Source organism: Vespula vulgaris, chromosome 8 (genome assembly GCF_905475345.1).
Source record: "Vespula vulgaris chromosome 8, iyVesVulg1.1, whole genome shotgun sequence".
NCBI lineage: Eukaryota > Metazoa > Arthropoda > Insecta > Hymenoptera > Vespidae > Vespula > Vespula vulgaris.
This window is the reverse complement of record NC_066593.1, coordinates 3,732,380-3,750,589: the sequence shown is the minus strand read 5'-3', so window position 1 is coordinate 3,750,589 and position 18,210 is coordinate 3,732,380. Positions and strand designations below refer to the sequence as shown.

At 28.7% G+C, this 18,210-nt stretch overlaps 1 protein-coding gene across 3 annotated transcripts in view; it reads right to left on the bottom strand.

Annotated features, from left to right (window-relative positions):
- Positions 1-18,210, bottom strand: part of LOC127065764 (solute carrier family 12 member 4) — a 128,447-nt gene that overhangs the window by 93,515 nt on the left and 16,722 nt on the right. For 2 of the 3 annotated variants that reach the window (XM_050998565.1, XM_050998566.1), the window contains exon 3: positions 17,259-17,456. The exons of the other annotated variant lie outside the window; for it this stretch is intronic. In XM_050998565.1, the coding sequence (XP_050854522.1) occupies positions 17,259-17,319 (61 nt within the window). In that variant the 5' untranslated portion in view covers positions 17,320-17,456. The remainder of the gene's footprint in view (positions 1-17,258; positions 17,457-18,210) is intronic. 3 annotated transcript variants of the gene reach the window in all.

Below are 18,210 nucleotides of genomic sequence, written 5' to 3'. Positions count from 1 at the left end.
TAGAGTTTGAGATAGAGAGACAGAGAAGTTGATAAATAGTATTCTTTTAAAAGAATATGTATAGAGCGTATATAGTTTTTTAATTTTTAATAATTCGATTAGCTCGAATGATATCTTTTTTATTTAGAAAATATATTTCATTGCATATAAATAATATACAAATTGTAGAGAGAAAAGATGTCAGAAAAAAATATATTGGAAAATTTTTCTTTTCCACTAAATTAATTTAGAAATTTTTAAGAATATCGATGTCAGTAAATCAAATCTATATTGTTTAGGAAATAAATTTCTCTGTGTAGTTTCTCTTTGTGTACTCAGCAAGAATGAAAAATGAAACAATATTAGAAAAAACAAATGCATATATACGAAAGCAAAAAGTTAAGATTATTTTGTATCAAATTAACGTTGCAAGTATCTTAATATTTCTTTATGAACTGGCAAATAATATTTCTTAATTTTAATAAAATTGTAGCTTTTGTAAAACGAATTTCGAGTACTGTCACATTATTTCTGATATCTTTTAAATTTTTAATATAAATTCTACGAGCGAGCTCCGATTAAACTCCTCGTTTGAAGATTAAAAATCTGATCCTGAACGAATCACCATTATCTTTTTCACGTTTCATTGTGAAATTCAGAGAAGCAATTTGGCCAATGTGGGATTGTAGAAATGGACTCGACCATTTTACGAACGTATGTATGTATGTATGTATATGCCAATATATACCTATGTATACCTATATATATATATATATACCTAAGTACGTACGTACATACGTATTCTGGTATTTTGCTCGAAGCTACGTATGCTCATAATTAATAAACGTATCTGCCAGCGACATTTCCAAATAGCTTTTTGTTTCTTTTTAAAAGAATTGCGTTATGAAATGAAGAAACGAGTATATGTATAAATTAATGTGTGAGTCTGTATCTTGATACATATATATATATGTGTGTGTATGTGTGTGTGTGTATATACGTACATAATTTTCCTTATAACAGGGTAATACGCATATACATAAAATAAACGAATTAATAAATAATAATTAATATATAAAAATAAAAAAATGTTTATTTTCACATTAAAACGTATCGAACATATTGGACTAGTTCAATAATATATTTTTTTGATGATTCTTTTTTTAATAATCTTTTTATAAGATTATTTGTATTCATTCATTCATTCATTCATTCATTCATTTATTTATTTGCTTCTTTTTATCGACCGTCTTAATAATTTTTAATAAGTATACTTTTTATGAAGAATGATAATAATTATTAAATGATGTTTTTAAATTGTTTAACAAATTTGAGGAAATTGTTAATGAAAATTGTTAATGTTTTTAGCGACTTTTGATTTAACAACGATCGATTGTAATTTAGAATATCATTTTTTTTCTCTTCAGATATATCTTTTAATTTGTTATAACAAAATGTATATATACTATGATATTTATTGTATATTTATATATAATAAAATTTTGAAATATACGTCAATATAAATTAATTCGTCGTTTTATTTTACTTGTATTTTCGTCGATCAAATTATAATCCTTTCATACTTTGTCGTTGGATTTTGCTAACAATCGTTCTCTGAACGAAACGAGTCTTCCGCACGAGTAGTCAAAGCGTCATTGATCGGACACGGAAAGTAAAGTGGATTGCAAGTAGTCGAGGTGACTCGATAGTCAAACAAGTGGAGAATATACGAATATAGTCGTACGAAATACGAATTATTATTCCTTTTAAAAGAAATTTTTAATATCAAGTTTTAAGACATATTATCGATCGTCAAAAATGTTATATTTCGTATATAATGAAATAAATTCTGTGACATATATAATATATAGTGTGATCACAAAGTATCTCGAAGGAAAAGATAGAGAGAAATGAAAAAGAAAAAGAAATAACTTTTGTATCTAATAATAAAAAATAAAAATAAACAATACGATATTAATTATCGTTATATCAATAGAAAAAAAATTATCCATATTAATAAATTAATACGAAATAATGGTAAACGTAAAACGTTCGATTAGAGATATTAAAGATACATACTTTTATTATGGAAACATTTTTTTTATAAAAACAAAAAAAAAAAGAAGAAAGAAGAAAAAATAAATGGTACGTTTCAATGTGTCGAAACGGTATGAAAATTTAATCAAATAACTCATGTTAGGTGTGCCTGAAAAATGCCTTAAATAATTTTACTGCTCTCGTATTTGCATTTACGATCATCTATATATACTAGAAGCATACCGTTGAAAGACCAAGGTATATTTACCACGAAATGGTGCAATAAAGTCTACTTAAACACATTTGTATCTCATCACATGCATACATTTACCTACATAGGTATATGCATACTTATGTATACGTATGTGTATATATATATGTATATATGTACGTATGTTGTATGTATATACGATCGTTACTACTTACTATGTTATTAGTGCTTACGTTGGTCGTTCTTCCTTGTAGGAAATTAGAGAACTTATCCGATTAAATCTTGTCGATCTATTTAGTATTAACCTGCTTTTAATAATCCATTTATTGTTAATTCGAATAAATTATCAGCAAACTTTTTTAAACGTACTCTTCCTACGATCCTATACACAAACCTTATTTCGACATAAAAATACACATTTCATTATTATATGGTGTAATTCATTATTATATGCAGGTATTAGATATACTACTCGAATAGAAAAAATAAAATGAAAGACCTATACAAAGTATAAACGAGATATTCAATTATTCATCAAAATTTTTGTTTATTTGTAAAATTTTTGTTTATTTTACTTAACACAATTCTAATGATAACAAATTGATAAGAGATTCGTACATGAAACGAGATATTAAAAATGTTTTAAAAGCTTCTGCTAACGTACTCGTTCGTCAAATATTTAATTTCTATTTGATAAAATGATTAAAATATTTTTGTAATAAAAAAAGGATATCCGTATATCCCAGTGATAACAAATTGATAAGAGACTCCTACAAATTATTTGCAATGAGATATTAAAAATGTTTCAAGCGCTGTTGGTAATGTTTATGTTCATTAAATTTTATGTAATAAAATGATTAAAATATTCATTCTTTTTTCTTTTCTTTTTTTTTTTTAAATAAAATAAACTTTCAGACGTAGTTATATTGATAGTATACGTGTAGTACGTATTGATTTAGACAACGAGATTCACAGGGTCAACAAAATTTTCATCATTCCAACTAGATTTTCCTACGAAACTCGATACATATACATATATCCTCGAGATTTCAGAGATTGAAAAATGCAAATTTGCGATATATTCAAAGTATCTTCGTAATTTAGATTTATTATTCATAGGTATCTATATATATATACGCCCAAGAGCTATATCTAATTTCGTTCGTCCAATTCGAAATTTTCCAAAATTTCTCATCCATCGTAACAACGCGAGATTCAACGAAACAATATACAATATAACGTGTGAACACCGACATATGCCGAAAGCTTATAACTTTTATCATTGATGCACAGTTTTAAATAAATCTGTCTATGTGTTTTGCTCGTTTCATTATTTGGGAATAATTTTGTTTCTTTTAAATAGAAATTTAATAAAAATATTCCCATTTCTAAAACTCATAACACGTACTATATAGATAATACTTGTATAGGTATATTTATATGCATACGTTTGTAAACTTAAATATATCGTTTCAAAATATGTTCGTTGCTTTTAAATAATAGAGAAAAATTTTTCAATAAAAAGAATCTTTTTCTACGTTCAAACGAGCGACTAATATTCTGATCAATTCTTTTTTTTTTCTTTTTCAAAGTTACCACTATTTAAATTTCAATTCAATGGAGATCGTTGAATTTGTATCATTTTTACAAATTATAACACTGTGACAATAAAATAAAAAATATATATATATGTATATAGATATCGATTCCATAAAAAGAAAGAGGAATAAAATGGGAAAAAATTCGAATATTAAGTAATATTGTTAACATTTCGTGAATCAGAAAATTTTTTCTCTCTGGCGCTTTTTTTTTTGTATGGTCGAAAAAAAAAGAAAAAGAAAGAGATATTTGTATGAAATAGTCAAGTTTAATGAAACACCCTTTATATATAGTTTCTATCAAATTCATACATATATATATACATATATGATACATACGTGGAGTCGACTAGCTGAGAAAGGAATGTAATTAGTAGATCGAGGGAGTAATGAATTTATTATACAGGAAAAACCACCAGTGGTAGTGTCTATTAATGTGTATATGAATATTTCAGAGGCTTTTCTAATTTTCGGCAAATGTAATTAGTATACCAATTCTCTCTCTCTCTCTCTCTCTCTCTCTATTTTTTTCTATTGTTCTTTTTTATTTTCATTTAACTCGACGATGCGTGAGATTTTTCGAAAGTAAAATTACACGCGAATAAACGTACCACGATAACATTTACTTCGCCGATAAAGTACTATCTGAATTTTTCTAATTTTTGTTACATTTTTATCATTAACAATAACAATAATAATAATAATAATAATAATAATAATAATAATAATAATAATAATAATAATAATAGTCATAATAATAATAACGTTTATTTTTGAGATCATTTACGGTGTGTTTTAATTCTTTTTTCTGCCTTTTTTCTTTTTATTTTTTTTTTCTTTACTTTTCTTTACGTCACATCATTATATCATAGTTGTATGTACTAATCTCATTAAAAGAAAAAACACATCTCTTTCTTTTTTAATTTCATAAAATAATTGGCGTCGTTTTTGCAACAAACGAACAAACAAACAAATAAATACATTACAAAACTGTAGAAAATTTTGAACGAAGAAGTTTTAATAAAAAATCAAAAAAAGAAAAAAAAAAAGAAAATAAAGAAAGCAAGAATAGTTCAAGTTTAATTACAGATTAATTAATTCTCTAATACCATTTTAGTAGAGATACATTTTTTACTCACCGGTAAAAATGAATTACGAGAGAGAAAAAGAGAGATAGATACGGAACTAAATAGTTCGACCCTGAAAATTTTACAAAAGAGAACGTAACGACGTTATCGAAGAATTTATTTATTCTTTTCTTTTCTTCATATTTCTCTCTCTCTTTCTCTCTCTCTCTCCCTTTTTCTTTCTACTATTTTTTTTCTCCTTCTTTCTTTTCCTTTCGCCGGAGAAAAGCATATCCTAACTTTTTACCCTCTTTTGTTCTTATATCGGTGTCTTACTCGACAAAACGAACAAAGCTAATCGCATCTCCTTTTTTACGATATCTTATCTTAGTTCTAGCGACAAGAAGAAGGTTAACGAATTCTTTTCCTTCCGGTGATTTTATTTCACCGAACGACGTTTAAATGAGAGCATCGTTACCTTTCTTTCTTTCTCTATAGTTATTTCCTTTCCCTTTGGCTGGTGTCGAAGTATTAATTCACCCTTCTCCCTCCTCCCCCTTCCCTCCCATTCTACCCCATCCTTTTTTTCCCTCCCTCTCAATTCCATTCCCGTTCAAGTTTCAAACTAAACAAACGGAATTAACGAAGAGTTAAATCAACATTACCTCTATGTTTAATTCTCTCTGTCTCTGTATCTCTATCTCTGTCTCTCTTTCTTTTGCAAAAGATCTACTCACAGAGTCGACTTTTTAGATAAGCGTCTTTCATCGACGACGTGCAATCGATTTTAACAGGAAATTAGATTTTCAGATTTATCTGATATATATATATATACATATATGTGTCTATGTATGTATGTATATGTACATACGTCTTTTGAAGAATTTTAAATAGGAATAAACTGAACATTCACATTTTTCTTTATTACATCAGTATTTTTATTAATTAATGATAAATATTTTGTAAAACAAACAATATCAGTACAATATGAATATTTTTGTCGATATAATAAATAATTATGTGTAAGATTTTGCATCCGGATTGCTTCACTTATACATTTACGTTCATTAATATTTTATTATAAATATACTGATCGCATTTCTTTATAATACAAAACGAATAAATAGCAACCTTGTCCGGTTTTGTCACTTCGAACGAATCTCTTCGGGTCAAAGAGAAGTATATCGAATTATTAGTGAGGAAGAAGAAGAGAGAAAAAAAATGTAATTTTATAATTCAACGAAGGATAGAGAAGAAGAGCGAAAAAAAAAAGAGAAAAGATAAAAAAGAAAGAAGAGCCTCTTAAAAGAATGAAGCTGATTTCGATATTCTTTTTCTTTTCTTTTTATTTTATTTTATTTTATTTTATTTTTTCATTTCTAATTTTTTGTAATCCGTCGACACGATGGAACACCATAGAATTTTTATTTCAAGCATTTCCTTTTTTTCTTTTTGTCACTTTGCTACTATAAGTTCTCAAAGAAAAAATCGTAGAAAATTTCGTATTACGCGAAATATCCTATAAGTGCATGTACGTACAGTAATATCAAAAAGTTATAAATATTCTATATTTATCTATTAAAATTAAATACAATACGTATAAGTAATTCCATTACTTTCATATTATATAGTAATTTAGCTTGGGCCCATGATAAAAGAAAAAAAAGAAAAGAAAAAAAAGAAAGAAGAAAAGAAAATCATATATCGAAGAAAATTAAACACTTTTTACATAATTTCGTTTGCATCCTTTTAAACACTCTTTCTCCCTCTCTCTTTCTCTCTCCCTCTTTCTTTTTTGTTTCTTCTATCTCTTTATCTCTCGTTACCTACATTTTATAGCTACAAGGATTATACTTGAAAAACATGTATTACCTGTATCACCTTAAATGGGACAATTTTTCATTCTCTTTTTTTCTTCCTACTTTTCTTTTTTTATTGTTCTATTTTTTTCTTCGTAAAAATCGATCTCGAATAAAAAACAGCTCGTTATTCTTATCTCGTCTCTCCCCTCCCCCTTATTCCTTTTACTACCCTTTCCTAAATTGTAGAATCCTACGAAATATCATTTGAAATCAATCGATTTTGGATAACCCATGGTTACCCTTGTAAATCGGATTCCCAATTTACAAAGTCGTATCTAAAGGAATAAAAAAGATAGGATGACGAGCGAATACAAATAAGAATAAAAAAGTAGGTGATAGACGAAAACGTGAACATTTCAATGCCATAATACTTTTACTACGTATCGTCATCTTTTTCTGACACTTACACGCCCGACGAAGTTCCAAAGGAAAAGGGTCTCTTATTCTTCACGACTTCCCTTTTACGGATGATCTGTTGTCGTCGTCGTCGTCGTCGTAGTCGTTGTCGTCGTATCGATATTCTTATTTGTCTGCTAACATTTCGTTCGAAGGTTCGATAAAAAGCGTTTCGTATATTTATTTTAAAGAAGACAAAATTCATCGACGATGTTTCTTTTTTCTTTTCTTTTTTCCTTGACGCAATAAATATATTTGGGTGAAGACGTACAAAAGAAGATGAATCATGATAAGGCAAAATATAAAATAGATAAAGAATGTACGAGAGACATAAAAAGAGAAAGCAAAAAGTATAAGATAGAAAGTAATTCTCATCGAGAAAAATAATTGTTTAACCTTCTTGGAAAAAGTAAAAAAGAAACGAACACTAAGGAAAAAGAAAAAAGAGGGTTAAAATAAATCACTTCGTGTTTGAATATCCTTTCGAATCGTTAACGAAATTGATCTCCTATAAAATTTTCTTTTCTTTTTTCACCTGAATGATGTCGCATTAACTTTTTTACTATTCGCTTTTCTCCTTTTTTATTGGATATTTTTCTTTTTAAAAAGGAAGACGATATTTACGATGATTTTTGCGAGACAACGTATCTTTCAAGGTAACGAGAGAAGAAAACGTGTATAAAATAAAAAAGGAAAGGTCCTTCAAAAAATATGTCGGTCGTCTGAAAAAAAAGTGAAATTATAATTACATTCAATGAGTTTCTTTCGGATCGTTGACAAAAATTACTTTTGTTGATTATTATTATTATTATTATTATTATTATTATTATTGTTATTGTTTTATTACTTTATGCCTCTTAATAATTTTTTTTTCATATCTATATAATAAAATCTAGATAATAAAATCTTTTAAATTACATCGCTCTCTCTCTCTCTCTCTTTCTTTCTTATTATTTTCTATTAATATGTACAGATCTGCATTAATATTTCTTTCTTTATTTTTTCAAACCATTCCAATATTGTAATATACTATCGATCACATCGTAACATTTATATACCTATGCACATATATATGTAAATGTGGAATTAAATTTAACGTGTATATCCATTATTTATAATATTCATTAGAAATAACAAACTCATATAATTATTATATTAATCAATTCAATATGACCTAAATCAATTTGATAATAATTTATCATTAGAATAATAAGGATATTTTCGATCATATAAAATAATAATAATAATAATAATAATAATAATAATAATAATAATAATAATAATAAAACAACAACAATAATAATAATGATCATATAAATTCTTACTTCTTTACGTACCTACTTTTACACAAACTAACTTTTAAAAAAGTAAGATGGAAAAATAGTATTAGCTCGGAAAAAAATTCCCTGATGTAGGAGGAGGATAAGTCAGAGGAAACTACCATCAGACGACATGAAAAAAAGATGAAAAAAAAAAGGAAAAGAAAAAATGCATTTCTCTAAGAGATATGTCCATTTGTATCGCCTCAATTTTTATAGAACATTTTTAGATCAAAGAAATGAAGTAACGAGTAAGTAAGTACTTGTCAATACTACTCTACTCGATGGATTACTATTACCATCGTATAGCTACACCGTGATCTATCGAAACGATAACACCATAGAATGGTGAAATATTTTTGTAGAAAAATGTAGAGCAAACATACGTAGAACAGCATGGCTGTTCTCAATGGTCTTTGATCGAAGAACGATAGAGGATGCGCAACCGTTGCGGTATGCAACAGCTGCTGTTTATATAGAACACGTTAAGTTGTTGCTTAAAACGAGGAAACAACGTGAAACGAAATTCGATTAGTAAAACATATTCGACGATTTCCTCGTTAGACGAAAATGGCGACATGCTTGATGATAATCGTTAACTACAAAGATCGTATTAAAATAATTAAGTCATTCGATTAAAGTGGATTAACGCAAATGTTAATAAAAAATTGGTCAAATATAATTTGACAACGTTATACTGAAATTTATGTTGAGGATGATAATGAATCTTCAAAAATCTTTAAATTGCTTTTTGAACAGAAATTTTCACAAAAATAATTCGATATCGTTGAATTTGATAATTTGTAAAAAGCAAAGAACGCTGAGTACGTATTGAAATAGTTTGATACCATTTATATTAGATATGACGAGTATTTTAAATACTTGTGATAAATTTGTCTTATGTTTTACGATAGTTATATCAAAAGGATCATTTGTAATAACAAAATATCATGGTTTCTCATCCTTAATATCGGATTTACGGTTTTGTTCGAAATATACGTATGTGGTAACGAACTTTATGAATTATCGACGATAACACGGACGAAATGTGAGTACTTACGTAGGCATTAGTAATCAGAGAACTAATTTTAAGCTCGGTATTACAAAACACTTTAAGAGCTAATACATTCTCTATGGTGGTGCAGTTTATGCCGATGCAGGAAAATTCGATCGTTGCGTAAACGTTGGATATGCGTCGTTAAATCCGTTCTATCCGTTAAATACAACGACGCAGAGCTCCTTTCATTAATTCCGTCGTTAATTTAGTCTCCAGTGATCGACGAGGAACGTAAACAAACGAATAGAGAACGAATAGAGTATAAATAAACCAGTGAAGAGAGATAGAGATAGAGAGAGAGAGAGAGAGAGAGAGAGAGAAAAGAGATACTACAAATTCTTTTTTTAAGATCAACGCAATTTTCTATAAACCGAGTAAAAAATAGATTAAATAAGATAAAGGATATTAAAGATAAAAAAGATATTAAATAAAGTTTCATTCGGAGAATATAACGTCACATTCTCAAATTAAATTCTATCGATAACGTTAGATTTAACTGATGTCTGATGACGCATACGTGCAACATGCTTGAAAGAAATGAAATTATTATATACGAGTACTATTTATGTGTTGGTTCGTATCAATTCAAAGGTCAAAATGGATCGTGACGACCTACACGACGAAATGATGAAATAAACGAAAGACCATATTGTTGTTATTATACAATTACGCGAGGAAAATCCAACAGATGCAACATTTCTTCGTAATATTTTTAAATGCACGATAGAACGCAAGCTGATCTATTATTTAACGTCGACGATCATCAAAAAACTCTGACGTAAAATATCGAAGGAAAAATAATAATAATAATATTAATAATTTTTAAGACGAAACTATAGTACACATTTCTACGCATTTAACTGTTCACATCGATAATTACCTTCTTATAAAATAAACTCATTTAACGTGCAACTATTGAGTTCATATAACATTTAAGGATTCAAAGATTTTCCTTTTTCTTGAATCAAACAAATAATAACTTAGTTATCTATTTAATTTTTATATTAATAAAACAATGGTCTACTTGCTGTTGCACTTATTTATATAATGTCTCACAAAACTTTTTTCCTTTATCGAACTCGTCTCTATTAATTCTTTAAGATAGCGTTTCTTAATCGTAAAACAACCGAATCAACTAAATATATCGATCTTTTGGACGAAATATTTTCCTTGATTAGTCGTTTGTATTTTCTAAATAAAATATAATCTAGTCGTGTTGTGTTGCAAGTAATAGGTAATTAGAGGTAATTAGTTGTCGATTAAATTGATAAAGATATTTACGAATAAATTTGTTTTTTTTATATATAAGTATCCTTTTCTAAGGATACTTATATATACAAAAAAAATTATCGAACCGAAGTTTCACGAAGATTGAAATACACTGTCTTAACGAATCGGGCATCTTGGTATTCATCTTGGATACAACATTTTATAATAATGATAATAATGATGATAATGATAATAATAATAATTATAATAATGATTCAATCTCTTTGATCGATTTTCTCTTGAAGCAACGTTAAAGCTAACGAGAACAACAAGAACTTTAAGCTTTCTCTGCTTGAAGACAATATACTTTAGAATATAGTTTTCACGTGCACCCTTTCGACGTCGTTCTCGTTACCGTAAATGAAGGATTATCAAGAATTTTCTGATGGTAACTGTTTTTTCATATTATATAAAATATCATCGTCAGGTACAATACATACGTTTTATTATCTCTAACGTAATTATCGTTCTAATAAGAAGCAATAATCGTATAATTGTATTAAAGTATCACAAAGTAATTTGTCAATTATAAGAATGAACGTAAATAAAAATTTTTATTACTCAGATATATACGAAAGAAGCATTTTAATTTTTAAGAGTTATCGATTAATTATTATTTAATATTAAATTCAATTTATTCAATTGAATTTATTTGATATAAACGCTTTCATTACGACAAAAGTATGCTACTTTTCTAATATCAATAATTAATTATTATTTAATCGGAGTCGTTCTATTGACGATTTATAAAAAAATTATCTAACTCGTATATTTATAAATTCTATTTTCAATTTTCGTCATAAATATAATTTATCGATATCGATATTTCATTAATCTTCAATAACCCAATTTTTTTCGTACCTAAACGAATTACATAAAATGTGAAATTTATTCTGTGACTTACATTAGTACAACGGAGCTATAACTGAGCTTATACATATTAAAATTAATTCCCTACAATACGAAATAGCAATTAATTTTTTTGACGAATAAATGAGAAATAAAAAAAACAAAAGATCTAAAAATACGTAATACAAAAATACGCTGTTGGTGAGATTGCGTCGACCAGAATAGAAAAAGAAACAATAAATAAATAAATAAAAGAAAAAAGAAAAGAAACTATAAAAAGAAACTTCGAAAATTGCCATTCATTCCTCCCCTTCCCTGCCCTCAAAACGTACCCTTTTATCGTCTAATACTTCCGATATTTTAAAAACATACAAACTACTACGTAAGTATTACTTCCTTATTGAAGTAAAAAAAAAATTATATAACGCAAGATGACGTAATAAAAGAGATAGCCCTTTTATTTTATCAAAAACGTCAGACTATCTATTTATCCAACGGTCGGATAAGCTTTTGATAACTTGTCTCCGAGTTTATCGGTTCTGTTAGAAACAGCTGCTTCTCGTTTTCTTCTTCGGTTAAACAAAAAAAAAAAAGCCAAGCAAAAAAAAAAAAGAAGGAAATAAAAAAAAAGATGGAAAGAAGGAACAAGAAAATACGACGTATGTAAGAGAAAATGGAGGTAGGAAGATGATGTATAACAAGAATGATTTCGAAGGGATGAAGAAAGTGTATGTGCGAGAGAGAGAAACAGAGAAAGACAGAGAGAGAGAGAGAAAGAGAGAGAGGGAGAGAGAGGGGGAGGGAGAAATGAAGATGGACGATAAGGGGTTGAGGGGGTGGTATTGGAAGGTGGGAATATACCGGAGAGGCGATCGTATTTACACAATGCCAGTCAATTATGCCTAGAATGTTTCGAATATCTCTACTAGCGCTAGTATTCGATATCAGTGGTCAATTTCAAGCAGCCATCTCTACTATCATAGAACGTATGCGTTGGAAACGCGAAATGCGCGTGTATAGAAATCCAAACGAGCTAATAACCCACCTATTTATACGCTGGAGTTCCGATCTCGAGATCCATCGTCTCTGAAAATTTGTAATTAATCGAAAGGCCAAACGTAATACTCTTTTCAACGATAAAGAAACGAACTAACAAACGTTAGTGTGGTATAAGTAAGTAAGTAAGTAAGTAAGTAAGTAAGTAAGTAAGTAAACGATATTACGCCACTTGTGTTTTCTTTCTTATTTTTTTGATTACCTTCCTTTTTTACGACGATGCTCTTAACCTTTTTTTAGCTGCTGGAATTAAAAAGAAGTGTGTAGAGAGAGAAAAAGATAAAGAGAGAGTGTAAAGGTTAAGAAGGAGCGTCTATTGTTCGTTTTAAGGAGTATTATGGTGAAAAAAAAAAAGAAAGAAAAGAGAAAAATTGTCCTCCTTCGTGATACTTATCGTTATTTTACAACTATACTATGAATGTTATGTATCTAAGTACGATCTTAGTATCGTACTCGTTCGAGAAAGATATAGAAGGAGTCGTTGGACACTGATTGTGAGTTATACCTGTGATAAGTAATTTTTTATGGCGAACATTCTCTCTCTCTCTCTCTCTCTCTTTCTTTTCTTTTCTACGCTGTTAAATTTTCTTGTTATCTCTTCGATCCTATTTTACAACTAAATATATCGGTATAGATGTGTGTTAATAACGTGTGTATATTATGAAAATGTGACAAGTTAATGATATGGTCAGTAAATTTTTATAACGATAAAATTTTATAACTCTCTTTCTTTCTTTCTTTCTTTCTTCCTCTATGTGCCATTGAATTTCCTCGTTATCTCTTCGATTCTATTCTACACTTAAATATATCGGTTTGCGTTAATAATATATCGGATATTGCGATTCTATTCTACACTTAAATATATCAGTTTGCGTTAATAATATATCGGATATTGCGATTCTATTCTACACTTAAATATGTCGGTTTGCGTTAATAATATATCGAATATTGCGAAAACGTGACGAACCGATGATGTTAGGACGTTTCTCTTTCTTTCTCGTTATTATTCACGAATGAATAATAAAAATGTAATATGTTAAAATATGAATACTTCTTTATACAGATAGAGGAATATTAAATATCTATTACGTACGTCTTACCTCTGGGAAGGGACAAAGAAGACTGCTACGAATTTTTGTATACGCTGACCGTAAGGTCGTACATCTGTGTTTATTTATTTCTAATGATAAGGACTCTCTCTCTCTCTCTATTCTTTCTTTCTATATTATTTCTCGGAATTCATTTTGTTTAATGAGAAACTTTTCGAGTAATGTTTACATTACATACGTATGACTAATACTTGATGAAAACAATGATATCTATCTAAAAGTAAACAACAAGCCGATGATGTCATTTCTACTGCGTGATCGTTCGTATATAATAAAAAAAAAAAATTGAAAATATAATTTGTTAAACGAAAAGACGCACGTATCTATACATATACATACACACACACACATATATATATGTATATATACACATAAAATTAATAAAAAACGATAAACGATTACCTATGAGAATATTTAAACTATGGAAGTTTCTTCTTTATTTTTTTACTTGTATCTTTTTAATCTATAAATTAAATTAATTGTCAAAGCGACGACACGTTTTAAATGTGAAGATTGAGTGAAAAAGGAATAGAAAAAGGAAAAAAGAAAAAAGAAAAGAAACCATGAAATTTTCACAAATCTCTGAAATGCTCTCGTATTGTAACGTAAGACAAATGAAAAGAAAAACTCAGGGAAGTGGAAAGAAAATAGAAGGATTTCTACTAATCGGTATTAATGTATCACAATGTATATATGTACGTATGTATGTATGTACGTGAATGTAAGATTTATAGAATAAATCGTGGAAATCAATCCGATTGAACAGACTCCATTCGAATGGTGTACGATCACTCTCCTATAACGATATTACTATATCTTATGGTTACCTATCCTCCTATTCTTTCTTGAAAGTTTTTTAGTTAGAATCAAACGAGTTGGCAGACGCGTTTAGAAAAGGATACTCGAGTGGACGAAAATCACCTTTTGTATCCTGACGACACATCAATAACCGACAGGAAAGGACATTGTGCGTTCATCGATCTCCTCTTTTCAAGATGAAGGTAATCAGGCAAGTGTAGTGGTACATATGTAAGTACTTGACGTTCAATCGATAGCATAGCTTTTCTCTACGAAAGTGATAAATATAAGTGAATCGAATTTTTCATGTCCTCTTATTTCTTTTTATTCTTATTTCTTTTTTTTTTATGGAGCTTGAAAGAGAGAGAGAGAGAGAGAGAAATTTCTTTCCAGATATTTTCAACGGAATAAAGAAGAATCTTATCAAGAAAGAAGACAGGAGAGAGAAAAAGAAAAAATAAACAGAAAATATCGAATTGTCGAAAGAAGAAGGAAATATTGACTATATTTGCGAAGGTCGAATATTAAAAGTTAAAAATGAACTGCATGTAATTTCAAGACCGATTTGACCGTCCTAATTTTTTATTTCTTGATCTTTTTTCTTATGATACTTTTATATCCACACGTAGCATGCACGAATGCATGATTTTAATCGAAAGGTAATATTTTATTTATTTCAACGCGTTGCCTAACGTATGTTCAACAAATTAACGTTTTAATTAGTTTCATAAAAAAAAAGAAAAAAAAATGGAATAAATAATATAATTTTTGTCTACTTTTATTTTTACGTTTCAATATCTACTTAATATATATATATATATAAATATATATAAAAGAAAATCGTAAGACTAATAAAGAATTAATTATCATTTAATCAATTATCCTATGATTATCTCCTCGATAAAATTTTTGTCAGAAAGTAGAAACATAGAAATTTTATAATCGAAAAAAAGATTTTCCATATCTATTCCCTACTTTACTCGTAAAAGTTTCTATTATTCGAATTTATTTCCATTTCACGGTTTAACCAAAATTTTACGCAATTACGGAAAACATGAGAATACGAATTCACATAAGTAAGCGATACCTAGAGGCTATATGTACAGGGAAATTTAAATTTCATACGTTTTGACTGGATCTTGTTTAAGTTAAAGGAAAATCATAAACTTTCGATTTGAAAATGTATTCGTCGATTTTCATACATATTTTCTCTCTCTCTCTCTCTCTCTCTTTCTCTCTTTTTCTCTCTGTTTTATTTTGAAAAATTCACAACGCGTTTCAGAAGTCTTGAGGATTTTCTTTTTCGTCCTTCGCCATTGCATATTGTGGATTCAAAGAAAAGAAAAGACGCGTGTCGTGAGATCCATCATCGCGAATGCATTCGTTTCTTTTTCTCTTTCTTTCTCTTTCTTTCTCTCTATCAGTGATTTTATCCTCTCTCTCTCTCTCTCTCTCTCTCTCTTTTTCTCTCAGTGATTTCACCCTTTCTTTCTCTCTCGTTTTCTTTTTCTCTATTTCCAACGGCTCGTTTCGAAAACGGAAGGTCTCAAGGGGGTTCGTGCTTTTACGCGTCGGATTATTGAAATTTTTCAAGAGTATTGAAAATTCCTACCAATCAGGAACGCCAAGAATGCGGTTATTGATGTAACGCCTGTTGAGTTATTGGTAAGTATGCCGAAGAGTCTTATTGCGAGATGAATAAAAAAGGAATTTAAAAAAAAAGAAAAAGAAGAGACAAACGAAAACAAGCAACCGAAAACAAGCGAAGAAACAAATTTCACGAAAACTCGAAATTCGTAACAGAAATGGCTAATGATTTCATCCTCTACGTCTGCTAAATTATTCCAAAATTTCCTACGAGTAAGGGTCTCGTCGCGAAGGGGAAGTTAGAACAAAAAATAAATACGAATGAAGAGGAAAGAAGAAAAAGAAGAAAAGGGAAAACAAAATATCATGAAAGCCGTGTTCTCGAGTATAAAACAAAAAAGAAAAACAAATAGTAGAGTCAGTATTGAAAAGAAGGAAAAAATAATAACTAAATAAAAAGTGGAAAGAGAAGGAAAAAATTTCGCAAAAATGAATCGCCTGGCGAGTTATGAACAATTGTTCGATCAAATCATCATCGTGAAAGAAGACGAATGAAAGTGAAATAAAAAACAAAGAGAAAACAGAAAATTAAATCAAGAAAAAGAGAATAAAAAGACAAAAGAATCAGAAGAAAAGAAGTAAAAAAAAGGAGAAATGCATGTTCGCAAGATGAAAGAATTGATCAAACGATCCACGATGAATATTTGATTGATAAGTAATTATGAATAAAAAAGAAAAATGAAAACAAAGTTAAAACGAAATTAAAAAAGAAAAATAGAAAGAAAATAAAATATGTGAACCAATCGCTTATTGAATTATCGATGAGTATACAACAATACCAAAAAAAAAAAAGAATGGAAAACGAAGGAAGATAACAGCAAAAAAGAAAAGCAAAAAGAAGAGAAAAATCAGGATTTTCTAGAGGGAGAAGGCAAATCGTAGGAAATCCACGTTCAATAACGATAAATACAGATCAAGCCATCGATGAACAGTAAATCCGGCGATAAGAGAAGCGCAACGCGTATGGGGAGACATTAAAGTTTATCCCTTGCCGATCCACTTACATTTCTCTTTGTCGTGGTTGGCCTTTCTTGATGTTAGATATCTATGTACATACATATACATACACTCCCGTTTCGCAATAGAAGCACTTCCTAATTCGTCATGTCGAGCATCGGTGTGTGCAACGAGTTTCAAAGGTCCTGTTTAAATTTCCCTCTTGCTCTCTCTTCTCGTGCATTCATGTGTGCGTGGATATAAATCTGTAAACACGAGTTGGCAATTTAGAAACTTACGATCTTACTTTATATAGAATTAGATATCTATGTATATATGTACATATATGAATATATGTATATATATATGTGTGTGTGTATATATATATTTCTCAAAAATATTTCCATATATTATATATTCCTTCAGTGTTATATTATAAAATAATCATTATTTAAATAAATAAAAAGAAAGATATTTCTCGAGCAAAAGTTCGATCATTTCATTTGACTTATCTTTTATATATTGTATCAATCGATGGAAATAACTTTTTGCTATTGTATTTATTGATCTTTTATTATCGAAAAAATTATAAAACTAAACAGATATTCATGATTCAAGTTTAATCCCTCACGATTCTAATATATAATGAATCAAAAAAGCCAATCTGTATATGCAATTATGCATATATGTAAATATGTACTTAAAAAGAAAATTCTCTTTCATTCCCTTCGATATTTTCCAAAAAAAAAGTAAAAGAAAAAAGAAAAGAAAAAAAAATCCTTGCATATACCCGAGATTAATATTTTCTTTTGATGAAATAATAGAAAGAAAATCGGAAAAGAAGTGATCGTGATAAATCTAAAAGACTAGACCAAGACAGGAGTATCGATCAGAGATAATATCTCGCTTTTATCATCATCCTATAGAATAGCTCGAGAGAGATCGGTCTTGGTTCGAGAAGATCGAGAGACACCTAGCTACCGTATCGTAAACAGTAATATTAGCTCCTTATCTGAGCAA